General features: G+C 43.3%; 2 protein-coding genes and 1 pseudogene across 2 annotated transcripts; 1 reads left to right on the forward strand and 2 right to left on the reverse strand.

Moving 5' to 3' along the window:
• Positions 1-2,533: 2,533 nt before the first annotated feature.
• Positions 2,534-5,947, reverse strand: LOC139466052 (uncharacterized). The gene is made up of 3 exons (XM_071248067.1): positions 5,902-5,947; positions 4,135-4,216; positions 2,534-3,088 (listed from the first exon to the last, which is right to left on the reverse strand). Exons 1-3 carry the CDS (start codon positions 5,945-5,947, stop codon positions 2,683-2,685), a joined length of 534 nt encoding a protein of 177 aa, XP_071104168.1. The 3' UTR covers positions 2,534-2,682.
• Positions 5,948-6,441: 494 nt separating this feature from the next.
• Positions 6,442-12,484, reverse strand: LOC139466053 (uncharacterized; annotated as a pseudogene).
• A 10,035-nt stretch (positions 12,485-22,519) lies between these two features.
• LOC139465293 (uncharacterized) lies at positions 22,520-25,540 on the forward strand. The gene is made up of 3 exons (XM_071246975.1): positions 22,520-22,630; positions 24,069-24,229; positions 25,363-25,540. Exons 1-3 carry the CDS (start codon positions 22,588-22,590, stop codon positions 25,492-25,494), a joined length of 336 nt encoding a protein of 111 aa, XP_071103076.1. The 5' UTR covers positions 22,520-22,587; the 3' UTR covers positions 25,495-25,540.
• Positions 25,541-27,480: the final 1,940 nt, after the last annotated feature.

The raw sequence follows: 27,480 nt of genomic DNA on the forward strand, positions 1-27,480 counted from the left end.
ACAAATGATTGTCGCAGAAAATGCTTGAAAACAATAATTATTCTCCAGACTGTTAAAACATAGAAATTGTCTCCGACACAACTGACAGAGAATTATTTGTCAGGGAAGTATTTGTCAGAGAACTGTTTGTCAGAGAACTGTTTGTCAGAGAGCTGATTGTCAGAGAACTGTTCGTCAGAGAAGTGTTCGTCAGACAACTGTTTGAGAGAGAACCGTTCGTCAGAGAACTGATTGTCAGAGAACTATTTTTTGACAAACTTTCCTTATTACAGATCACCAACATATACCTGTAGAAGCAATATTACTTCACTGACTAACTCACTCACTCACTCACCTAAACGGGTCGGGTGACCAGGCTCGGTGACTCGGTTGCATGCGTGGCATCGTACAACGACGGCGTGGAACATTGCTCAGTCTGGTCAAGACTCGATTATTTAAAAGCCGCCGTCTTATAGCTGGACTAGTGCGGCGATAAACAACAAAAACTTGCCGAAATTCGGTGTCTTAAAATCCTTTTGGACCCTGCCTATATCATGACAATAATGATACTCAGATTGTGTTGGGTTAACTCACGCGAAACTACCTGATTACGTCGTGAACGTTAACATATACAATAGGTAGAAACTCAACATTGAACACAAGCGACAAAACCCTTTCTATAATCATCAGAATTTTCCGAGTATATATACATTGAGTCCATTGTACGACTACTGGAATATCATAAGCATGTGTTTATGAATCGCTATCAAACAGTCATGACACCAGGTGTTCGCGAACAGATGAGCGTGTCCTGCCCTGCCAGTGACAACCGTCATAATCACATACAAAGGTGAGTCAACTGTCCTCCTGAAAGCACACTGGAGCATATTGTCAAAATAGGGAATTGCATAGGACATCATTTTGTCACCGATACGCCACATTTGGAAACTGTCCTCCGCGTGTCTACCATGAAACCTTTTGAACTGACTGAGGTCTTGAATGTTGTAGCCCTAATCAAATAACTTATGAGTAAGAATCTTTGAAATCTTCACATCAAGAGCATGTTCGATTGTACTTCAAAGTTGTTTAATATAGACACTAACGCATGGAGCTGCTGGAATATTGCTTGGCAGTCATCCCACTTGTGGATAGTATTTTGTTTATCTCTCCATATTGTTTTGCACAGATCTAAATATCAGACAGATGAGACGGTTCACTGGTGTCTTTTATTTCTAGTTCAAATGGGTAAATCAGTGGAAGGCAATTGGCTATTTGAACAACCATTAGTGAACGGTATTAGATCATCTATATACCTAAAGCTTGAATTAAACTTCTTGGCCAAATCCTCTCGTTTTGATTTTGCCAATCCGAGCAGAAATTCCGGTTCATATGCATAGACTAGATCAGCGGGAGCACAGCTGGTGCCCATGGGGATGCCTACTTCTTGCCTACATGTCCTGTCCCCAAATTTCAGTCCAGTGCTTTTCTTTCATTTTTGATGAGAGGTACTAAACCACTGACGTTAAGTGACAAATGCTCCATGAATCGAGGAATGATGTTTTTGTCGTTAGGTTTGCTGTCTGTGATTGTGGTGCACAAATATGAAAAATGAAACGTTTTGACAACGTTGAACGTGGTTCTTTTCTGAGCGTCCACACGAATTCCACTTGTCTTAAACATCTGTTGATATAAATAACGTTCTCCCTTAATTGTATTAAGAACCAAGCAATATATCTGTCTTTGTATGGAGCTCTGGAATCCAGTACAAAAGAGGAATGGACACGTCTTCGGGTTTTAGAGTCAAGTCCAAAGTTGATCATACGGATGCAGATTTGGGTTTGGGCAGATTCTTCCGCATGTCTTCGAAAAGAATCCAAGATACGCCTTGCGAAAGTCTGTCACTGTCGACGCGGCAGTAAAATCTCTCATGTATTTGTGTCATAGCACTGTCTTTCGCGGTATCCATTTCTCTGTTGTACAACACCAACAAAGGATGGAGATTTGAGCCAAATTAACTTTGAACAGTTTTATTATTCATTCTCAGAATTTCATATGCAAAACAAATGTTCTCAATGAACCTGAAATATTCGGAATTCTGTTTGAGCGTTCTTCTCATGACGTCTTCACCTATAAACACTGCTAATGGTCAATCTCTTTCTCTGTGCTCAGAGCTCGTAAAAACACCAACATGCATTGATCGGTTTGCCAACCAAACAAGTATAAGGTGTTCAGTCTTATGGTCTGGTGCTCCTGAATATATTATGTTCTAAAACACAAATACACCGTGTCTTGGACTCCAAATCACCTTCAGCCTCGGGGGTAGGTCGGACTTTTGGTTAAATCTTTGCTCGAGAGGCCGCAGTCACGGGCAACTAGATATAAATATTCAGGCGTATCCAGGCCAACACACCTGAACTTGTCCTTTTTGATAATACATACAGCCCCAGCTGCTTGTATAGTGCAAGAAGGTTAAGAGTCACATTACCAGGTACTCATTCACTGCTGGGTGAAGAATGGCATTTCTGACAAAGCCACTTGCCCGAGGAGACACCACACGTGAAGCAGGGCGAAACGCCCACAACGTTGCTTGGCTATAAAGTTGCATCTTCATAAAGGATGAAATTCAACAAGTTAATGGAGTTGGAGTAAAACGAGGTTTTTTTTTAGAATGTGTGCACAGAACCCTTCTAACCTTAGTAAGAGTCACTCAAACTGAATATCAACAATTTTGTGGAATCGTCCATCTTTGATTCTTACACTGACGCCCTTGGGCAGAGCCATGACTTCCGTCTCAGCGTCCTCTGTGTCATCAGCATCAGCATCAGCATCAGCATCGTCATCAACGGTGAGGTCATCTCTGCTGGAGACTGTGCACAGCATCCGCTGACTCGCTGAGAAGGCAGATTTGATATCACTGTCCATTCCAATGTCGAGGTCCACATATGGTCGACACATTCCTTGGACTGGCTCTGTTGGAAAGTCATATTTGTGACGACGTCGCCCGACTCCCAACTCGGCGTAGTCGTGAACTCTTTCTGTCGGCACCACCTGCTTGCTGTCGACCTGTGGAGTCTTCTTATGGAGGCAACCACAACAGCCACACCCTTGCCTGTGAGAGAATAATAAATATGTGATCTAACGGAAATAAAGTCAAATCATGATACTCAAATGGTCTAATCAAGATCATGTTAACTGATTAGGTTTCTTAAGGAGACTGGTAATTCGCCTAGTTGTAGCCCAGTGGTGAAAGGTTTCGCTTGTCTCACAGCAATCAAATTTCCAATTCTCCACATGGTACAATGTTTTAAGGACATTTATAGTTACCTCAGTCGCAATATAGCTGGAATAATGCTAAAAGTGACATAAACCCATATTCTTTTGCTCTGATGTCAGACAAAGAGAAACGATAATCTGTTTTACCTTTTGAAAAACCGTTACTTTCCAGCCTCAAACTAATTATCAATCGTGGTAGAAAGGGTAGACGAGTATTGTAGGTCTGGTTGCAACATCAAGTGAATATTGTCTTGATTTCATCACTGTTATCATTTGTAAGTGATGTTTTCTTTTAAATATCTCTTTCATCTCTCGAGAGGCGTTGGGGTAGCCTGGTGGTAAAAGCAATCGTTCATCTCGCCGAATGCCCGGGTTCGCTTCCCCACATGGGTACACTGTGTGAAGCTCCTTCTTGGTGTCACCCGCCGTGATGTTACTGGAATATTGCTAAAAGCGGCATAAAAGCATACTCACTCACTCTGAACAGACTCGGTTGTATGACTGTATGACAAGAGGGGTGACTTCAACTTTTCGTTCCCTTCATGTCGAGCAATATTCCAGCTCCAACCTTTGGTTTCACAGACGTTGTTCTGAATTACAACCGAGCATGCTCTTGCTACCAAGATGTCAAAGAGCGTCATACGACTCTTGCTCAGACGGCGTTTGATCAAGGTTACAAGAACCTCAAAAACGGTTTTATTGTAGACATGTGGAGGACATTTCCAAATTTGACGCATCAGTGACAAAAATGATGTCCAATGCAATTCTTTCTTTTTCACTTGTATCATATTTTCTCGTGTTTTTTTCCAGGCGAACAATTGACCTTGCATGTGTTTGTGATAGGTGCCACCGGTGGGGTGTATATAATTTGGTATGACCTACCTGCACAGCACAAATACAAATATGAGGAAAATTACAAACAACACCACTATAGCGAAGCTGGTGCCGGCAATCACGTAGGCATCTGAAAAATAGAAATGTTGTCTAGTGAGATGACACCACTGGCTCTGATATTACGATAAGAAATGGTTAGAACATTTCACTGACTTACAATTTGTACATATTTGTTAATGTAGTCTGGTCCATTTAAATCCCATGGGTAAGTGATTTGTGTTGTCACAGTTACTATAACATTCCAGACATACAGCAACAGAGCCTGTCAGAATTGGCTTGATTGCATCAATATGTGGTATGGAACTCAGAACCGGCGCGACAAACCAATACTTGAACTAATAGGCAACCCAATAAAAACGGTTTTCTCTTTCTGATTAACAATATTCCAGCAGACCCAGCCTTTGGCACAGGACATAGCTACATTCAACTCATCATAGCAACATTCAACATACAACAGCATTCAACACATCATAGCAACATTCAACATATCATAGCAACATTCAACACACTAACAACATTCAACACACTAACAACATTCAACACACTAACGCCATAGCAACTTTCAACACAACATAGCAACATTCAACACACTTACAACACTCAAAACACTAACATTCAATACAACATAGCAACATTCAACACATAAAACCATTCAACACATCATAGCAACATTCAGCACGTCATAACAACATTCAACATATCATATATCAATTCAACACATCAAAACAACACAGAGGAACAGTCAACACTTCATAGCAACATTCAACACAACATAACAACATTCAACACAACATAACAACATTCAACACCTCATATAACAATTCAACACCTCAAAACAGCATTCAAAACACCAAAATAACATTCAACACATAACGATATTCAACACAGAGCAACATTCAACACATCATAGCAACATTCCACACAGCATAGCAACATTCAACACATAACGATATTCAACACACAACAACAGTCATCACACCATAACAGCAATCAAAACACAGCAACATTCAATACATCATGTAACCATTCAACACATCAAAACGACATTCAAGACATAACGATATTCAACAAAGAGCAACATTCAACACATCATAGCAACATTCCACACAGCATAGCAACATTCAACACATAACGATATTCAACACATAACAGCAGTCATCACACCATAACAGCATTCAAAACATAACAACATTCAATACATCATATAACCATTCAAGCCATAACGATATTCATCACAGAGCAACATTCAACACAGCATAGCAACATTCAACACTCCATAGCAACATTCAACACATCTTAGCAACATTTAACACTCCATAGCAACATTCAACACATAATAACATTTAACACGTCATAGCAACTTTCAACACAGCATGGCAACATTCAACACATCAAAACAGTATTCATTGTATCAAAACAGTTTTCAACACATTTCTGTAAGGGTCAGTCCATCATAGTTATTATTGATTCACAATGATTTATGATAAATACTGCATTATTTGCTGTTCTTAGTTTTATATAAAACAGTTTAGTTGTCGGACAAATACGGTCATAACTGCAAGAACAATACACATTTGTTATTCCTCATATATGATATTTATGATACGAAACCACTCGAGTGATAATCGTTATCTCCTTATAATACAACGCAGTTAGTTTAATGATAGAAGTTTAAGACTAAGTATTTCCTACCGAGTGATCTCATGTCATTTACCAATGTAAGTATCATACATAGGCACAAACAATTCCACTAACCTGTAGGTGAAGGTGTAGAGGTAGCAGCAGTGGTGGTATTTGACATGCTGCATGCAATATTAGAAGACTATTACAAATCAGCTGGGCCCTTACAACAAACAGATTTGAAACCGCGAGAGGACATTATTCAGCTTGCCACTTTAAAACATCACTGCACCCGGAAATTTCCCGTTTCATAACTTGGTTAGTTTCATACACCGGACTATGTTAAATGGTGTATATATCAGTACAAGAGAAGGTGTGTGTGTGTGTGTGCGTGCGTTCGTGTGTGTGTGTGGGCGTGCGTGCGTTCGTGCGTTATATAGAGCGGGTCCATCAGCTATTGCCCGTGACTTGAGAAGTAGGGAGCATGGTCTGTTGGGTAGAGTCTATTTTTTCAACGACGTACACTCGTACGTGTACCTTACCGCGATTGGGGAGTGGTTTACAGCAAGATTTTATGTAAATTAACTATTTCCCTGTTTCAAGTGTCCGGTCATGGAAAGTTTTATGTCTTAATGTGTTACAGGAAAATGAAAACCAGTATGGCATGTTGCGCCGTTACATCCGAAAGTATTTTGATTGACCGGGAAGTAATTGTAGGGTAAGGAGCGGTGGTATGGTGTGGTGTAGGGAACGGTGGTATAGTGTGGGGGTAGGGAGCTTTTGGATGGTGTGAGGTATGGAGTGGTGGTATGGTGCGGGGTAGGGAGCGGTGGTATGGTGTGGGGGTAGGGAGCGGTGGTGTGGGGTAGGGAGCGGTGGGATGATGTGGGGTTGGGGGTGGTGGTATGGTGTGGGGTAGGGAGCGGTGGTATGGTGTGGGGTAGGGAGCGGTGGTGTGGGGTAGGGAGCGGTGAGATGGTGTGGGGTTGGGGGTGGTGGTATGGTGTGGGGTAGGGAGCGGTGGTATGGTGTGGGGTAGGGAGCGGTGGTATGGTGTGGGGTAGGGAGCGGTGGTGTGGGGTAGGGAGTGGTGAGATGGTGTGGGGTAGGGAGCGGTGGTATGGTGTGGGGTAGGGAGCGGTGGTATGGTGTGGGGTAGGGAGCGGTGGTATGGTGTGGGGTAGGGAGCGGTGGTGTGGGGTTGGGGGTGGTGGTATGGTGTGGGGTAGGGAGCGGTGGTATGGTGTGGGGTAGGGAGCGGTGGTATGGTGTGGGGTAGGGAGCGGGAGCGGTGGTATGGTGTGGGGTAGGGAGCATTTGGATGGTGTGAGGTATGGAGTGGTGGTATGGTGTGGGGTATGGAGCGGTGATATGGTGTGGGGGTAGGGAGCGGTGGTATGGTGTGGTGTAGGGAGTGGTGGTATTGTGTGGGGTAGGGAGCGGTGGTATGGTGTGGGGTAGGGAGCGGTGGTATGGTGTGGTGTAGGGAGTGGTGGTATGGTGTGGTGTAGGGAGCGGTGGTATGGTGTGGTGTAGGGAGTGGTGGTATGGTGTGGGGTAGGGAGCGGTGGTATGGTGTGGTGTAGGGAGTGGTGGTATGGTGTGGGGTAGGGAGCGGTGGTATGGTGTGGTGTAGGGAGTGGTGGTATGGTGTGGTGTAGGGAGCGGTGGTATGGTGTGGTGTAGGGAGTGGTGGTATGGTGTGGGGTAGGGAGCGGTGGTATGGTGTGGGGGTAGGGAGCGGTGGGATGGTGTGGGGTAGGGAGCGGTGGGATGGTGTGGGGTAGGGAGCGGTGGGATGGTGTGGGGTTGGGGGTGCTGGTATGGTGTGGGGTAGGGAGCGGTGGTATGGTGTGGTGTAGGGAGTGGTGGTATGGTGTGGTGTAGGGAGCGGTGGTATGGTGTGGTGTAGGGAGTGGTGGTATGGTGTGGGGTAGGGAGCGGTGGTATGGTGTGGGGGTAGGGAGCGGTGGGATGGTGTGGGGTAGGGAGCGGTGGGATGGTGTGGGGTAGGGAGCGGTGGGATGGTGTGGGGTTGGGGGTGCTGGTATGGTGTGGGGTAGGGAGCGGTGGTATGGTGCGGGACAGGGAGTGTTGAGGTGGTGTAAGGGTAGGGAGCGGTGAGATGGTGTGGGGTTGGGGGTGCTGGTATGGTGTGCGGTAGGGAGCGGTGGGATGGTGTGGGGTAGGGAGCGGTGGTATGGTGTGGGGGTAGGGAGCGGTGGTATGGTGTGGGGTAGGGAGTGGAGGTATGGTGTGGGGTAGGGAGCGGTGGTATGGTGTGGGGTAGGGAGTGGTGGTATGGTGTGGGGGTAGGGAGCGGTGGTATGGTGTGGGGTAGGGAGTGGAGGTATGGTGTGGGGCAGGGAGTGTTGAAGTGGTGCTGGGTAGGGAGAGGTGAGGTGGTGTGGGGTAGGGAGCGATGGGATGGATATGGTTAGCGGTGTGATGGGGCGGGGTAGGCAGTTGTGTGATGGTGGGGGGTAAGGAGCGGTGGGCTGGAGTAGGGTAGGGAGTGGTGTGGGGTAGGGAGGGGTGTGGCGTAGGGAACACAGATTAGGAACAGACCGAACACAGAATAAGGAACAGACTATCCCCTGGGGGATACATGTGTTTTGGTAACTGGAATGGAGTCTTTCAACCATCACTTGAACTAAGACTACTGGAGCAAGGCCGCTTTCGACTAAGAAATTTTAACGCTACGATTGTATAAGTATGGCTACGATTATCGTAAGTCTATGGTAAAGTATGGGAGTTACGACGTGTTGCACAGGAGGATGGACAAACCCCATGTTTTATGCCAGGTACAAAGAAATCTCCACTGAGAAGTTCGCTCTTCGGTACCTGTGTTTCGTCGCCTGGTTTGTGAAATGAGGATGTTAACAGGAATAGTGTCCTTACTTTTTGTGTTCCAGGTCGGACAATAAAAAATATGTGTCACTACCCTATCAATCAAACAAATACGGTGTAGATATAAATATATATATCAACTATAATTTTAAGAAAATGATTTTATTTCGACAAAAGCTATGGAATGTAAAATAAAACCTTAGGTTTAAAACATGTGGTAACATCAGACCTGAAGAATCCTTGAAAAAAGAAAGAAAAATAAACAAACGTATATATCTACAATGATATGATTATATTCCCTCTGTGACACTAACTCCAAGCCAAGCATACTTGAGTAGCAAACGTATCATGTTGTTTTCAAGTTGGGAGAAAGTTTAAAGCGTGGTGCGGTAAAATAACCTCGTTCAGCGACATGATTTACGTTCATTTTAAAGACCCGTGAAGATCCGGGGTAGAATAGCTCTTCAGCAACCCATGTTCGCCATAAAAGGCGACTATGCCTGTCGTAAGAAGCGACTAACGGGACCGGGTGGTCAAGCTCGATGACTAGGTTGATGCATGTTATCGTATCCCAATTGCGTGGATCGATGCTCATGATGTCAATCACTGGATTGTCTGGTCCAGACACGATTATTTACAGACCGCCGTCATAAAGCTGGAATATTGCGGCGTTAAACAACAAACAAACAAACAAACAAACTTTCACAAGCAACTGTCACAATTATGTCAACACTGGAGTGAAAATGACCATATAGGGCTGTCCTGGTTTCAGTAATAGCAGGAAAATCAATTACCACTAATAAATAATTAAAATAATTTTTCACCCCTGTCAGCAATATGTCATTTTCAAGAACTATACATGCATTGTAGAAAGGTTATATGAGTCCTTTATATAAGTATAATGTAACAATGGCTCGGGCTGAAAAGAGAATTGAGGGAAGGCTGAATGTGTACACCAAATGCAAATTGAATTAAAAGTAAGTAATAATTCGTTCGAAACCGGGTCAAAGAGACCGTGTTGTTTGAATCCTTTGTAGACGTGACCATCAGTTGACCGTAGCCAGCAGGCAACGAGGACAAAGATATGACATATTCTATTTAAGTATATATAAAACATATATGACTAATATTGATAATAGAGGTCCAGTTTTTGTATTACGTCATAACCCAGTTTTGCGGAATATATTACTCAACTGCTGACAGGGATATACGCTGAGGTTCTGAATGTGAATTAGCTTGTAGATGTCATGAGAATAGAACTGATATTACCATGAAACTGGCGCAACAACATATACACATAAGCACACGTGTTCATACGTCTATATATTTATAGTTTCGTATTAGTATGAAGTAGTTCGATATCCCTACTACCGTTGTGTAGTATATATCATTCAGACAACAAAACCCTTTGTGCCCAGCATCTTGAATGGTCAACTGGTCTTTGTGTTCCTGCAATTCTTCCTCTGTTCTACTGAGTCTGCGTGTGTGTGACGGCCTAGTGGGGAAGCGTTCGAGGGACATTCCGAAGACTCGATTCGATTCGCAACATCAATAGGATGCTTGATCTTGTTGTAATATGGCTCTAAAACATTGTTAATGTGAGTGAGTCAAAGTTCCCTGTCGTGATATGGCTCTAGGACATTGCTATAGTGGGTCAGTTAAAGTTTCGTGTCGTGATATGGCTCTAAATCATTGTTAATGTGAGTGAGTCAAAGTTCCCTGTCGTAATATGGCTCTAGGACATTGCTATAGTGAGTGAGTCAATATTCCGTGTCGTGATATGCTCTAGAACATTGTTAATGTGAGTGAGTCAAAGTTCCCTGTCGTGATATGGCTCTAGGACATTGCTATAGTGGGTCAGTTAAAGTTTCGTGTCGTGATATGGCTCTAAAACATTGTTAATGTGAGTGAGTCAAAGTTCCCTGTCGTGATATGGCTCTAGGACATTGCTATAGTGGGTCAGTTAAAGTTTCGTGTCGTGATATGGCTCTAGGACATTGCTTAAGTGAGTGTGTCAACGTTCCCTGTCGTAATATGGCTCTAAAACATTGTTTAAGTCAGTGAGTCAACGTTCCCTGTCGTGATATGGCTCTAGGACATTGCTATAGTGAGTGAGTCAATATTCCCTGTCGTGATATGCTCTAAAACATTGTTTAAGTCAGTGAGTCAACGTTCCCTGTCGTGATATGGCTCTAAAACATTGTTTAAGTCAGTGAGTCAACGTTCCCTGTCGTGATATGGCTCTAGGACATTGCTATAGTGAGTGAGTCAATATTCCCTGTCGTGATATGGCTCTAGGACATTGCTATAGTGAGTGAGTCAATATTCCCTGTCGTGATATGCTCTAAAACATTGTTTAAGTCAGTGAGTCAACGTTCCCTGTCGTGATATGGCTCTAAAACATTGTTTAAGTCAGTGAGTCAACGTTCCCTGTCGTGATATGGCTCTAGGACATTGCTATAGTGAGTGAGTCAATATTCCCTGTCGTGATATGGCTCTAGGACATTGCTATAGTGAGTGAGTCAATATTCCCTGTCGTGATATGCTCTAAAACATTGTTTAAGTCAGTGAGTCAACGTTCCCTGTCGTGATATGGCTCTAAAACATTGTTTAAGTCAGTGAGTCAACGTTCCCTGTCGTGATATGGCTCTAGGACATTGCTATAGTGAGTGAGTCAATATTCCCTGTCGTGATATGGCTCTAGGACATTGCTATAGTGAGTGAGTCAATATTCCCTGTCGTGATATGCTCTAGAACATTGCTAATGTGAGTGAGTCAAAGTTCCCTGTCGTAATATGGCTCTAGGACATTGCTATAGTGAGTGAGTCAACGTTCCCTGTCGTGATATGGCTCTAGGACATTGCTATAGTGAGTGAGTCAATATTCCCTGTCGTGATATGGCTCTAGGACATTGCTATAGTGAGTGAGTCAATATTCCCTGTCGTGATATGGCTCTAGGACATTGCTATAGTGAGTGAGTCAATATTCCCTGTCGTGATATGCTCTAGAACATTGCTAAAGTCAGTGAGTCAATGTTCCCTGTCGTGATATGGCTCTAGGACATTGCTCAAATCAGTGAGTCAACGTTCCCTGTCGTGATATGGCTCTAAAATATTGCTATAGTGAGTGAGTCAACGTTCCCTGTCGTGATATGGCTCTAGGACATTGCTAAAGTGGGTGAGTCACAAAATGTAAATCCCATTCGATCCTATGACTCTGGATATGCGAAACAACATACCCATATAATGTGTCTGTTACATTGAACAATATGGTGTCATAACTCGAAACACAAGTAAAGCTGACAAATAAAAACTTCGTCCGTTAAAGCCTTCATCTCTTACATGACAAGTAGTGTGTTCAATTGCAAAGCCTATAAACACAATTAAATTCCCCTCCCTACAAGGCCTAGCTTCATCAATGGATTCTAGAGAACATGTCGAATATGTGAAAAATTCATCGTCCACGGCGACTTCTTGGCACAAGAACTTCGGTATTCCACATGGTTCCAGATCAACGGTCACATGAAGCGAATATTAACAATCTTCTGGTTTTGACCATCTTTGATTTCTATAGAAACGTTGCTGTTGGGAGTACTAACATTTGTCATGTCTGTTTCGTCATCCGCGTCCAGATTGTCCTTTGTGTACTGACTACACCCGCTAGATGGAGCGGCCACTAGATAGCCATCCGCTCCAAGGGCGGGGCAGGGGAGTGGCAGATCTACTTGATCGTAATGATCTCCGCTCGTAAACTCCATATATTCATGTACACTGCCTCTTGTCGTCGGTTGATTATCCACAATGTCCTTCTTTCGTCTCTGTCGACGAGTGCAACACGTACATCCGTGGCTGCAAGAGAAGGACGGCATTGTGTGCTGAGGTTTGGTTTGGCTGTTGTTTTACGCCGCACTCAGCAATAGTCCAGTTATATGACGGCGGTCTGTAAATAATCGAGTAAGATCGGGTTAGGATAGGTCTTCAGCAACCTATGCTTGTCGTAAGAGGCGACTAACGGGATCGGATGGTCAGGCTCGTTGACTTGGTTGATGCATGTTATCGTATCCCAATTGCGTGGATCGATGCTCATGATGTCAATCACTCAATTGTGTGGTCCAGATTCGATTATTTACAGACCGACGTCATAAAGCTGGAATATTGCGGGCGTTAAACAACAAACAAACAAGGTAGCTATTATATAACTGAAATACAGTTCAAAGGTGCGTTTTTCTTAAATTCATTCACTCACTCACTCACTCACCCTTACCTGCAGATAGCAATAAGAGATATCAGAAGTACCAGCAACATCACAAGGATGCCGAAACTGCATCCAACAATTACGGCAATATTTGTTGCTGAAACAGAAAAAAACGTTGTGGAATGTCATGTAACGTCCTCTTACATTGGCATATACCAATGCTGTAAACGAAAAAAAGGTAAACTGCCAGGCAAAAGAAAATGTACACGTGGAAACTGGATTCAACCAAAAATTACAAACATAATCAAAACTTAGTAACAGTTGCCGAACCACTGCAAACATGAGGTCCAAAACACAGCTATGATACCCGTATCAAATACATCACCGTCGAATAACTAGTTCTCTTTGTTTCCTTTTAGCCACAATCAAACATGGGTGTTTACTTTCTTTTGCCCGCCAGTAAATATTTAATACAAAATTATTATATGAACCATATAGGTTAAACCACTCACTAACTCAAAGTCTTCTAGTATAACTGTGTAGTTCCAAATAAACTAAATAGAGCAATCGTACATTCTTGCCCTCGTGTACTTAAACTTCGGTTTTTCATCACTTTCTTGAAAAGTATTCCAGTCTTGGTACAGGGTTATTTGCGACTGGCTGCAGGTGTATTAGAGACGATCATATTATAGATACAACTTCCCTACACGTTTTCATATATATATAATATACATATGGGGGGGGGGGGGGGGGGGGGGGGGCAATGTGGTCAGTCGTCTATGGCGCCACATTTCGTTATTCCGACGTGACACTAATGCGTCACAGAAACTATGATCATGTCTTTGTCAGTAACACCCGTACACGAGCGTTTTACCAAAATGGTAAGCATTTACGACCTGCCTGACTTCGAGCTCTCCTCCCACGTCGATATAGACATTACCCACGCTCCTCTCACTGATATATGGACACGCATACCCTGCCTTTATCACGGTAAATCACCATTGGAAGGTGATCTCTGGCATTAACTGACGCTTCTTCGGACATTGGGTGGTCCAGTTGTCTCAAGCACAGCAATTCGAACTCGAGTTGCGGGTTCGAATCCCAATTCTGCCTCGGTCTTTCAGCTTCATACTTTTTGGATTCACAATTGGGTATCGGTCTATACGGTAGTCATTGTATACAGTAGCAAGTTCACACAGCCTAATAATATGGAATACAGAATGTATAAGGTATATAAATGCCTTCAATGGAATAGTTAATAAATGCATTAAATACCTACTTTCATGTCACCGTTATTATTCAACTCTCGGTCATTTACGTTGGATTAACACCGTGTTTCTTAAACCCACTTTTGGATACTCGTATTCTCGATAGTGTTTTAACTAACGCAAGACTACACAACGAGCACAACGTCCTTCTGACAAGCAAAGGATGTCCTCAGATCGTTGATGAGAACTAAGATCTGAGTTGTATGAGGCTGCAATACAAGTCAAAAGAAAACTCAAGTACGATAACTGCCTTCGTTCAATAAACCCCATCAATATGCACTAATCCCGCGGTGGGGTGATGTGAAATGGAGTTTAACGACGCATCTATGTTTACTGCACTCATATATCGATGTGTATGCACGTGTGTGTACCACTAGGTTGCGCATACGAAGGTTCCATCCAATGAACAATAAAGAAGGCATTTGTCGTTTGATCTTACATCTCGCACACCTCCTTGAAGAGAATGTGTTCAAATGCAAAAACAACATCTCCAGCGAGGGAAATGCGACAGAATAACCTTTGGACTGAGGCTCTTTCTGAAGAATGTCCCTGGAACAGAGGCTCTTTCTGTAGAATGTCCCTAGGACAGAGGTTCTTTCTGTAGAATATCCCTGGAACGGAACAGTGGCTCTTTCTGTAGAATGTCCCTGGAACAGTGGCTCTTTCTGTAGAATGTCCCTGGAACAGAGGCTCTTTCTGTAGAATGTCCCTGGGACAGAGGCTCTGTCTGTAGAATACCCCCTAAACAGAAGCTTTGTCTGTAGAATATCCCTGGGACAGAGGCTCCTTCAGTAGAATATCCCTGGGACGGAGGCTCTTTCTGTAGAATATTGCTGGAACGGAACAGAGGCTCTTTCTGTAGATTGTCGCTGGGACAGAGGCTCCTTCTGTAGAATGTCCCTGGGACAAAGGCTCTTTCTGTATATTGTCGCTGGGAAAGAGGCTCCTTCTGCAGAATGTCCCTGGGACAAAGGCTCTTTCTGTAGAATGTCCCTGTGACAGAGGCTCTTTCTGTTGAATATCCCTGGAACGGAACAGAGGCTCTTTCTGTAGAATGTCTCTGGGACAAAGGCTCTTTCTGTAGAATGTCATTGGGAAAGAGGCTCTTTCTGTAGAATATCCCTGGGACAAAGGCTCTTTCGGTAGAATGTCCCTGGGACAGACGCTCTTTGTGTAGAATACCCCCTAGACAGAGGCATTGTCTGTAGAATATCCCTGGGACAAAGGATCCTTAAGTAGAATGTCCCTGGAACAGAGGCTCTTTCTGTAGAATGTCCCTGGGAAAGAGGCTCCCTTTAGAATGTCCCTGGGACAAAGGCTCTTTCTGTAGAATGTCCCTGTGATAGAGGCTCTTTCTGTAGAATATCCCTGGAACGGAACACAGGCTCTTTCTGTAGATTGTCGCTGGGACAGAGGCTCCTTCTGTAGAATGTCCCTGGGACAAAGGCTCTTTCTGTAGAATGTCATTGGGAAAGAGGCTCTTTCTGTAGAATATCCCTGGGACAAAGGCTCTTTCGGTAGAATGTCCCTGGGACAGACGCTCTTTGTGTGGAATACCCCGTAGACAGAGGCATTGTCTGTAGAATATCCCTGGGACAAAGGATCCTTAAGTAGAATGTCCCTGGAACAGAGGCTCTTTCTGTAGAATGTCCCTGGGAAAGAGGCTCTCTGTAGAATGTCCCTGGGACAGAGGCTCCTTCAGTAGAATGTCCCTGGGACAGAGGCGCTTTTTTGGAAGAATGTCCCTGGGACAGAGGCTCTTTCTGTAGAATATCCCTGGAACGGAGGCTCTTTCTGTAGAATATCCCTGGGACAGACGCTCTTTCTGTAGAATGTCCCTCGGACAGAGGCTCCTTCTGTAGAATGTCCCTGGGACAGAAGCTCTTTCTGTAGAATATCCCTGGAACAGAGGCTCTTTCTGTAGAATATCCCTGGAACAGAGGCTCTTTCTGTAGAATATCCCTGGAACGGAACAGAGGCTCTTTCTGTAGATTGTCGCTGGGAAAAAGGCTCCTTCAGTAGAATGTCCCTGTGACAGAGGCGCTTTCTGTAGAATATCCCTGGGACAGACGCTCTTTCTGCAGAATGTCCCTGGGACAGACGCTCTTTCTGCAGAATGTCCCTGGGACAGAGGTTCGTTTTGAGTGAGAATGTCTCTGAGAAGGAGGCTCCTTCTGTAGAATGTCCCTGGGACAGGGGGATATTAAGGATAATGTCCCTCTTGACAGATTATTCTCCAAAACGAATCCCAATAAAACAATTGGATGACGTCACTTCCGGTTAAAAATTCAAATATATAACCTCTCAGCAGGTCTCACTTGAAATAGAAGCTCTCACAGGGCTATTATGAGACAGCAAGGCTTCGGCAACAAAGGCAGAAGATTTAAAAGTATTTAAAGGTGCACCTACCTGGCGCTGAAATATGTGTCGTATTGTTAGAAGTCATAACATTGGAAACAGAAAGGGTATGCTTCACTTCCATAGCTGCTGGGTCGTTTACACAATTGGAAATCATGCATCAGACATTCACGTTGATGTTATACACACGGAAGTATTGATAGCTGGGGTATTGTACTGACGCAGATTACATGAAATGCCGCCCAACAACAAGTTTCAACCTTTATTTCCGTCCGCGTAGTGAGTCGACAGACAGAAAGCATGAGACACGTAAATGTTTAAATATACCAAAGAGATATATATAGAATACTAAACGAGCTCCCGTGTAATACCAATTTTATGAAACGAGTGAATAGTTCTGGTATCTGACGAGCGATCGCTCGTCAGATACCACAACTATTCACGAGTTTCATAAAATTGGTTTTACACGGGAGCGAATTTAGTATTTTATTTATTACTTGCCATTTACAACGTTTTTAGAATTATACTGTTGAGTATGAATAGGCTAGCTGACACCTACACGATCCACGGCATAGTCCAACTGAGTCTAACAGAATAATACTTCAAACACGTCAAAAGTTGAAAGGTGTGCATTTAATACCATACTACGGTTCACCTTTAGAATTCACAAAATTATCGTAGGGCTAAGACTATCGCAACTCACATACTTTAACTTAGACCGACGACTGTCGTTGCGCTACAATACGATCGCCTTGTGGAACGGGCCTTGTACCTCAAACTTTACAATAACGTCACAATACCCGATGACGTAATTTGTGGAATTTTGTTGCAAGACCCATCGGCGAAACAATGCCATGTGACGTCACCCTAGCAACAAGGTTGCTGGGGTCATCGAGTGTGCATAAGCTCCTCTCAGTGATCTATCATCTCCACACACAATATCGTTGAATAAGCCAAGGGATGTTGAGAGCTTTCAATATTTGTTCGTGAAACGTGTTCCGAGAGTACATAAGCACGCGTTTCGGTATTACACAATGTGTAATAAAGCTGTATGTTTATTAAACGGGCGATCTCTTCACGGGCAATTAATAAAAATAATTATTCATTATGCACTTCGATGACGTTCTTTGGTTCACATAAGCTCCTGCACCGTAATCTTACTGAAATACATTCTTTCAAAAATTGCCTTATGCCGAGCTCATTCACTCACTGTTTGTTTGTTTGTTGTTTTACGGCGCACTCAGCAATATTCCGGCTATGTGACAGCGGTTTGTAAATAATCGAGTCTGGACCAGACAATCCAGTGATTGACATCATGGGCATCGATTCACGCAACTGGGATACGATGATATGCATCAACCAAGTCAGCGAGCCTCTTACAAGAAGCATGGGTTGCTGAAGACCTATTATAACCCGGATCTTCACGGGTAAGCAATTTAAGATTGTGTCAAATTCTGTAGGCGAAGATTCGCTTACAAGATTTTGCACCTAAGTAGCGACGTGTGTGTGTGTGTGTGTGTGCGTGCGTGTGTGCGTGCGTGCGTGCGTACGTACGTACGTGCATGCATGCGTGCGTGAGTGTGCTTGTACTAGTCCGGACTCCTTTGCTCACCGAGATACCACGCAGCAGTTTTAAAATGAATACCCCACTCAGACAATATACTAACTGCCAGACCAATCCTTGTCGTATCCCCTCAATGCCGAGCGCCAGGTAAGGGAACAACAAGTACAATCTGTCAACGTCTTTTGGTATGCCACGGTCGGGGATCGACCCCCGGACCTTTCGCTCTCCGGGCAGATGATCTGTCTACAAAACCACGGAGGTGGTCTCAATTCCCTAAAAGTATACGATAGTCTACTCATATTTTCACGAGCGTACAAAATATATTGCATCATATTCCTTAATGTAATATTAATCAAACAATATTAGAATAAATTGAAAACATAATTTTAGTATAACACCCATAACCATGCATACACCTCTGGAGTGATTCAGCTTGACCTCACACATGTCTCTTCCCACACAAAGATAAAATCCTTATAGCATTAGACATGTGCTGATTAATCACCAAGACATACACGACGCACGCTTCATGGGAAGGACTTGAAATAATCATACCAATTGCCCGCTTATAGTGGTGAGTGGGTGAGTTGGGTTTAACGCCGCTTTTAACATTATTCCAGTTATATCACGGCACGTCAGCCTAATGTGGAAGGAAAGACCCAAGTGATGCAGGTCTCGGTGAAACCACTTCGGTGAAACGCACGAGCTCGGGTAGAGTGCTGACAAACCTTGAAACATAATCGGGGCGAACCGGGATTCCAACCCATAATCTTGGTTTTCTGGCGTGCCCAAGGGACGCAACTCTGCCGCTCATAGTGGGTGTATCTCAACATGGATGCATGTTCACAGTTTTTGATTTAATGTGACCAGAGACCATATATATGGTCTCTGATATGACCAAGTCATTGTACATTCACAAAGCACTCTCTCCTCGCTGGTGGGATTTTAACAATAGAGTCCACGTGTTTTAGTCCAACTTTTGGCAAACGGCAAAATCAACACTAATCAACATTATTTTGCTAAGGAAACACCTTTAAGTACAGTTGACTCGACCGCCTCCGTGGTCAAGTGGTAGAGCGTCCGCCTGGAGAGCGGAAGGTCCAGGGTTCGAACCCCGGCCGCGTCATACCAAAAGACGTTAAAAGATGGTACTTGTTGTTACCCTCCCTTTCGCTAGGCATTAAGGGGCTAAAACAAGAACTGATCGGTTCGATATCAGTATACTATGTCTGTGTCGGGTATTCATGTTAAACTGTGGCATGGAGCCTCAGTGTGCTAGTACTATAAAATCGGCATTATAGTCCGGAAAAGTACAAGCAGCCACACACACATACTCTCACGTGCATGCATTTCACCTCACAACATATGACGACTTTGTTCCTTTGCAAATGTTGAGTTGTATATAGCAATGAAAACGTAATTTTAACAGTAGAAGGTCGTGTAGTTTATGGGATGCTTAACTGTGTAGCGTAGCCATCGTAAGGTATCGCTTCCACTTTCCCGAGTTTTTGTCGGAGAAGAGTTATGTCCCTTAACGGTGTCAGGATATGCGGACAATTGGTTTGAATCCAAAATGTGTTTAATTCATATTCCCTGACTCGTCAGAATCATAGCCTTGCCCAGGGTGTCAGCAACGTGATAATTACAACAAGTGTCTCTTTCGGCTGTCCCATAGCATTCAGTTGATACAACCATTGGTAAAGTGTTGTACTGCGGACAGTTGAATTCAAACCGCGGCGAATTATAACTGCATTGCAGTAAACTGCAATAATCCTGAAATAGATTGTCATAAAATTCTTTTCGATTGCTGTTGTACAAGGAAACAGACGTGAAAATGTGCGCCTAAGCTATTTGGAAATCAAAACCCGGACGTTGAAAACATGTTTAGACACTGAACAGATCAATATTACTCTATATACATATGGTTCATTTCTATGTTATGGGGGGAGGGGGAGGGGGGGGGGGGGGGGTGCAGCAGACTCTACTCCTTAGGAAGTAAGTGCTTTCTCGGGCATGGAGCAGTGTGCGCAAACGTACCGTACTGCAGCAGGTGTTTCATGCAGACGTTGATAATTAGTCCGCCCAAGTCAAGACGGGGTTCATGTTTTGGGTGTCTTTTCAGATCTCATAGCACAAATTAACATTCAGGTCCTCGGTTATTGCAGCTTACTTTTTTAGAGTTACCTTTTGTTCCCAAGTTGTTTGGTATATTTGCTTAAATCATTCTCTATTTCCTGTTTTTCCGTTGCGCATCTGGGGCACGGGGGGGGCCCAGTCGTTTAAGGCGCCACAATTCGCTGTGTAGAGTTGCGTCCCTTGGGCACGACAGAAGCCTATGATTGCATGACTGGGATACAAACGGATCCACTGGTCGGGGAACAAATAAAACCGGATTCCTGCAGTATAATAATAATAATAATAATAATAATAATAATAATAATAATAATATACTGCCGTATAATAACAATAATAATAATCGTATCCAAATTGCGTAGATCGATGCGCATTATGTCTATAACGTGATTGTCTGGTCCAGACGCAATTATTTACATACCGCCGTCATATAGCTGTGAGCGGCGTAAAACATCAACAACAAGAAAGCTTTCAGCGCTACGTCTTCCAAACTATGTCTGTTATAGTAGACCGCCTCCGTGGTCTAGCGGCCGCCTGGAGAACGGAAGGTCCGGGGTTCGATCCCCGACCGCGTCATACCATAAGACGTTAAAAGATGGTACTTGTTGTTACCCTGTCTGCCGCTCGGCATTAAGGGGCGAAAACAAGGACTAGTCGGCTCGGAGTCAGTATACTGTGTCTGAGTTGGGTATTCACGTTAATCTGCGGCATGGTATGTCAGTGAGCTAGAACTATAAATCGGCATCAGTCCGGACCAGTAAAAGCAGTCACACACACGCACGCACACACACGCACACACACACACACACACACACACACACACACACACACACACACACACGTGTATTCACGTCGCTATATAAGTGCAATAATCTTGGACGCGACGTTGTACCCCATTTCACCTCACACCTCACCTGTCATAGTAAATTGTCCACACACAATCTCTTCGATTTGAATGTCTGTCTGTTGTTTAACGCCGCACTCGGCAAAATTCCAGCTCTGTGACGGCGGTCTGTGAATAATCGACGCGTAGAATACTGTCCACACTACACCCACGACTCATTGTGGCATGGCGTTGCTACTTCCTTCGTTACCCAAAGATCCAAGTGATAGATGTTTTTGATTAAAAGCATGAAAGAATTTGTAAAATATCTGTCGATGCCCATTTGGCGGTACACATGCTTGCAAAGCCTGCAGTCGACCGATGTCCGCAGGTTGAACTCCATGTTTACGAACCAAATGTCTAGTTCGCTACGCGATTTTGATTTTGATTAGACTATGCATAGACTCGTTAGTTCAGCGAAACTGTAATAATTGCAGTCTAGTTCGGCAAGGTTGGAAACTGGACTTTTACAGTCAGTTAATTCCCTTGACTCGGGAAGCTGACCAGCTGAGGGACCGACCATTTGATATCCTCGAGAGGAGCATGGAATTGTATCGAAAAAATATTGTCCCTGAAACAGGTGAAAAAATGCTTGAGGCTGTTAAAAAAGGGAATTGTCAGGCACTAAAAATACATTATTGCAATGTATTATACTTTATACTTTTACCGTATTGCTTTATTTCGTTTCACTGCAAATACTACTAATCATACCTAATTCTCCTGTGTCAGCATTTCTCTCTTGCCGCTATCTCGTAAGTCCCTATGGTCTGTGGTATGGTGGCCTATCTTTGGTTGCTGGCGATCTAAAGGCCGTATATATCTTGTGAAGTTAATTTATAGTTTCCTCTTTTAAATGTTCCCAAACTAGTTTTAAAAATTAAAAAAATGTGATATATCACTAGTCACAGTGCAGTTTATCGTTGACTGGATAAATTATATTATTATCAATGTATAACATTTTCTAGTCACGATATGGGACCGCCTCCGTGATCTAGTGGTAGGGCGTCCGCCCGGAGAGCGGAAGGTCCGTGTTTCGATGACCGGCTGCGTCATACCATAAGACGTTAAAAGATGGTACTTGTTGTTACCCTGTCTGGCGCTCGGAATTAAGGGGCGAAAACAAGGACTGGTCGCCTCGGAGTTAGTATACTGTGTCTGAGTGGGGTATTCATGTTAAGCTGCGGCATGGAATCTCAGTGAGCAAGCACTATAAATCGGTAATAGTCCGGACTAGTACAAGCAGCCGTGTGGAATAGAGCGAGCTTGAGCTGGCTAGACTTGCTTTTGTATGCGTTTCTAGATTTATATATTTTCATAAAATAAATATATTCCACGGTCATGGTGCAGGACTAACACACGTGCACTCACGTCGCTATTTTACTTTTATAATCTTGGACGCGACGTTAAGCCCAATTTCACTTCACCTAGTCACGATATGGCTGAAATACTGCCGATGTGACTATAATTTTTAAAACATTCGCTCACTTTTGCCGCTATCTACTTGGATCCAGTTTGATAAGATAATTCAGTGTCAGGCAAACACACCTCGCACACCTGTGCATTGAGCCGCCATGAAGTGTCTCGTTCTCGTCAGCCTCGTGCTTATTATAGCAGGTACGTTATGCCTTTCTCAATTCTTCTACATCTAAAACCGCATATCATTCATCAGTTTGCAGCTTTTTGTAACAGGTACAAACATCCGAATGAAAAAATTGACCAACATATGGAATAATCAAAATACAATATTGAGACAACGTTCCGAATAATTACTTGAGATTCAATATCGATATGGTGTGATATGTTCAAAGAACCTCAAAGAACAGCCCACACGTTCTATATCACCGAACATACCCGCTTCCTCTAGGACCACAAGAGGGAAATTATAATTTAATATTTTGATAAATGATATAAAAGCAAATATTAGCTGGTGTGTTTTCGTGTCATAAATATCGTGTAACAGGAATAATAATATTTATGATACGGAAGTACACAGTGTAACAATATCTTCTTTACATAATGCCAGTCTTAAAAATATTAAAGTTTAAGACATATTAATTGTCGTTCACAAAGCAGCTTAATAAACTGCTTAGGAATATAAAGCCTGAGTGAACCGCCCATGTATTATATAGTGCCAGATCGTGATGCGAAGTTTATCAGAATGGTTAATCGCATCGATGACACTATCCATTATATACAGCTGACAAAAGTTAAAGAACATTTTACTAAAGATAATCTGTCATGTCTTCGTTGTGGTTGGTTGTTTGTTGTTTAACGCCGCACTGAGCAACATTCCGGCTTTATGACAGCGGTCTGTAAATAATCTAGTCTGGACCAGACAATCCAGTGATTGACACTATGATCATCGATCCACGCAATTGGAATTCGATGACATGCATCAACCGAGTCAGCGAGCCTGACCACCCGATCTAGTTAGTCGCCTCTTACGACAAGCATAGTCGCCTCTTACGACAAATGTAGTCACTTTTTACGACAAGCATGGGTTGCAGAATCCCTATTATTCTTTCTAGTGGTATATAATAATTCACCATGTACCAGGAAACAGATCATGTATATTTCGCTGGTGTATTTGTCATGCCCGATATTATCTGAAAATAAAGGGGAGGGGCAGTCGTCTAAGGCGTCGCAATTCGCTTTGAAAAGTTACTTATAATTGTAGGTTCGAATCCCGGCTCGTCCCGATTATGTTTCTAGGTTTGTCAGCACCATACCCGTGCCCGTGGGTTTCACCAAAGTGGTAAACGTCTGAGACCTGCATCACTTCGGGCTTCCCTTTCACAATAAGCTGCCAATTCGTGACATAACTGGAATACTGTGAAAAAAGGAGGCGTTAAAATCCAACTCACTCACTTTAAGAATAATTAAGAGATGATATGGACGTCGGATATGCATGTATATGTCATGGCAAAACGGTTGCCTTGATGTTTCTATTCACTCAACGACGTGCTACATGTCACTTCTCTTGTCTTACATGTTTGCCATTATGTACTGTTTCCTATCAGCTAATAATAGACCAGGGCCTATTTTTTTACAGAGTTCTCTGCTCTTGCCTGTGACTGTTCAGGATGCCCCACAGGGGGCGTGTGTGTAGGTCCCAGTGGGACGTCGCATAAGTTCTGCGTCTGCGTGGACGATAAGATCCTCGACGGCAGAGCTGTTGCAAAGCACATTGCAAAGCACCTTGGCCACAAGAAGGTATACAGAACGTTGTTACTCTCCACACTTAAACACAGCTTAGAGATTATAATAAAGTTGGTTGGTTTGTTGTTTAACGCCGCACTCAGCAATATTACAGCTATATGACGGCGGTCTGTAAATAATCGAGTCTGGACCAGACAACCCAGTGATTGACATCATAAGCATCGATCCACGTAATTTGGATACGATGACATGCATCAACCAAGTCAGCGAGCCTGACCACCCGACCACGTTAGTCTTTTACGACAAGCATAGTCGCTTTTTACGGCAAGCATGGGTTGCTGAAGATCTATTCTACCCCGGAATCTTCACGGGTCGAGACGTGTAGCTTTTGATGATCTCTGCCGAACGAATGGTCCTCATATTCCTTTGAGAGTATTTGATATTCTTATGGAAGGGCGGCTGGGATTTTGTATCGAGATTACAAAACCAGATATATTTTTTTTCTAACTGTGATCCTGAATTCTTCTTTAAGCAATACACCTTGCAACAATGTAATTTTTGTGGCAGGCATTTTTTTTTAACAGTGAGAAGCACAATAATATTTTTCAAGAATTTTCGGATTCAATTTATATTTTTCGTTTAAATCCCAGCTCGCCACGATATGGCTGAAATATTGCCGATGTGACGTTAAATTTTAACTCACTCGCTCACTAGGACACAGATATACTGTAGACAATAAATGTGCAACTAGAATCTACTGCCGCAACTTGAAAGTAAGGGAGGTATCCCTGCACTGCCGGAAAAACGGCGTAAAATCTTACTCACTCGCCCTGCGTGTCTTGAACAGTTTTATCTGAAAGTTACCTTTCAGGTGAGCTACACTCAAGCAGGACAAATCTATTCGGACGTCATATTAATTCTAAAACATGTGTTACGGAGTTCTGATGTTATCGTTGATAATACAGTAAACTACGTTTATAACGAACACGCTTATAACGAACTGACGGATATAACGAACTTACTTTTTAGTCCCGACTATCTGCTGTATTATGCTGTATATATGCTAATAACGAACTACGGTTATAACGAACTAAAGTAAGTGGTCCCTTTAAGTTCGTTATAACCGTAGTTTACTGTAGATGATTAGATGCGAAAGAAGTCCCCATTATGTTGGTTTGTTCGCCCAGGGCCACAAGTCCAAGCACCACCCACGAATGCCAGTCCAAGTCCGCAGGAAGAAGGTTAAGACCGCGAAGCTCCACAGGAAGAAGGTCAAGCCGACCAGGCTCCACAGGAAGAAGGGAGCCAAGAAAGTATAAACCACGTGACATGGCTTATCTCCAGTAAACTGAAGTGTCAATGAAATGGGTTTCTTTTATTATTTCATATCCATAAATGATGCAAAACATTAAGGTGTACTTTGGCCAAATTACTACAATAGACTTCACAGTTTCAACTGGGTGAGTGAGTTTCGCCTTGAACAGAATTTCGACTACATTCCGACATGCCAGCTTATATGGAAGAAAGGCCCTGAAGGACCGAAGATAATTCGAGAGTCGCGGGAGTGGGGTGGGCAGGCTGACTTGGGATTTCATCAAAAAGCATATTGACGCTCATAGTTTCAATAAAGGAAATAACCAGTTTTGCGCGCACGCACACACGCACACACGCACACCGTTTAAACCGCGTAACGGATTTACGTGTGCACACTATTTCACACATTGCACATTATCGTAAACACATGAATCGGCCTCCTCTTGTGCCAATACCACCCCTTGTTTTTGTTCACCTAAACTGACTCAACACATTGCCTAACATTTTACCCTGAACACCAGTTTTACTACTGATATAAACACTACCTAAAGCACGCATTAACTTAATCTTAAAATGTTCACCAGTTTACTTCATTAAAACATTGGACACAATTAATTCCCAACGCTCTCAAGTGTACCAACTCACACTTCCAACCTTAGGTCTGTCATTGATTAAATATTTCAGTCGCATAGTCGCTATGTGACGGCGTTCTATATATAATCGAGACTGGGCTATGGTTGATATTATCAGCAATCAGCCACATCATTGGGGTACGATGACACCCAATCAACCAAGTCACCGAGCCTGACCACCCGATCCATTTGGTCCATTTACGACCTGTATAGGTTCCTGGGGACCTATTCTAACACGGAATCCCCACATGGCTGTCAGCTAATGTAATGGGTTATTGGTTTGTTGTTAACGCCGCATTCAGCAATATTCCAGCTACATGACAGCAGCCTGTAAATAATAGTCTGGACCAGACAATGCAGCTGGTGACATCATGAGCATCGATCTTGGCATACGATGACATGCGTCAACCACGTCAGAGAGCCTGATCACCCAATCCGGTTAGTTGCCTCTTACAAACATGGGTTGCTGATGAAATACAGGGATATGTGACCTGGTTGTCTGCATGTGCTTACGTGAGTGAGTGAGTGAGTTTGGTTTTACGCCGCTTTTAGCAATATTCCAGCAATATCACGGCGGGGGACACCAGAAATGGGCTTCACACATTGTACCCATGTCGGGAATCGAACCCGGGTCTGCGGCGTGACGAGCGAACGCTGTAACCACTAGGCTACCCGACCGCCCCGCATGTTCTTACGGATAGGAAGGGTCGTTCTTCATGCTATCAACCACATGCTTGCCTGACCCAATACTAGATATTGATGGAATACTGCGGACTCCTGCGTAAAACATTCACTTCATTTAATAAAGACTTTCGATAAGATCCAAACACCATGGCCAACATTTAGGATTTTTTTGTCATAACCATGTTTGTATGATTTGCATTTAGTGTAGGGGCACATTGGAAAGATTAGAAGGGTTTGTCTTTTTGTTTGTTTGTTTAAAGCTGCTCTCACAACATTCCCACCGTATCTCCAGCTGTTGATGGTCCATAAGTAATTGAGCAAAAATATCCAAGGATTTATGTTATGACCAAGATCCGGATCCAGGCTGCCCCCAGTACAATTACACACAATCTGACAATCATTGAGTCTGACAACCCAATCCATTTTGGCACTGAGAACATATTCTCACAGGGTATCTCCAACAGGGACTCTTTGAGTGAGTGAGTATGATTTTATGCCGCTTTTAGCAATAGTCCAGCAATGCAATGCCTGAAAATGGTCTTTACATATTGTATCCATGTGGGAATCGTACCTGTCCTTCTGCGTGACAAGGGAACACTTCAATGACTAGGCAACCCCTCCTTGGCCTTTAGAAAAAGGCACATGGTACTGATTTATCAACTTCACAGTTTTCAA

Source organism: Haliotis cracherodii, unplaced genomic scaffold (assembly GCF_022045235.1).
Source record: "Haliotis cracherodii isolate W230 unplaced genomic scaffold, xgHalCrac1.p SCAF_18, whole genome shotgun sequence".
Taxonomy (NCBI): domain Eukaryota; kingdom Metazoa; phylum Mollusca; class Gastropoda; order Lepetellida; family Haliotidae; genus Haliotis; species Haliotis cracherodii.

Bases quoted from the DNA above. Each gene is read 5' to 3' on its own strand.
- LOC139465293 (XM_071246975.1), top strand. From the start codon at position 22,588: ATGAAGTGTCTCGTTCTCGTCAGCCTCGTGCTTATTATAGCAG. The intron at 22,631-24,068 runs GTACGTTATGCC...ATTTTTTTACAG, and splicing joins CCTCGTGCTTATTATAGCAG to AGTTCTCTGCTCTTGCCTGT. The intron at 24,230-25,362 runs GTATACAGAACG...TTGTTCGCCCAG, and splicing joins AGCACCTTGGCCACAAGAAG to GGCCACAAGTCCAAGCACCA.
- LOC139466052 (XM_071248067.1), bottom strand. From the start codon at position 5,947: ATGTCAAATACCACCACTGCTGCTACCTCTACACCTTCACCTACAG. The intron at 4,217-5,901 runs GTTAGTGGAATT...TCTATTTTTCAG, and splicing joins CTCTACACCTTCACCTACAG to ATGCCTACGTGATTGCCGGC. The intron at 3,089-4,134 runs GTAGGTCATACC...ATTCTCTCACAG, and splicing joins TTTGTATTTGTGCTGTGCAG to GCAAGGGTGTGGCTGTTGTG.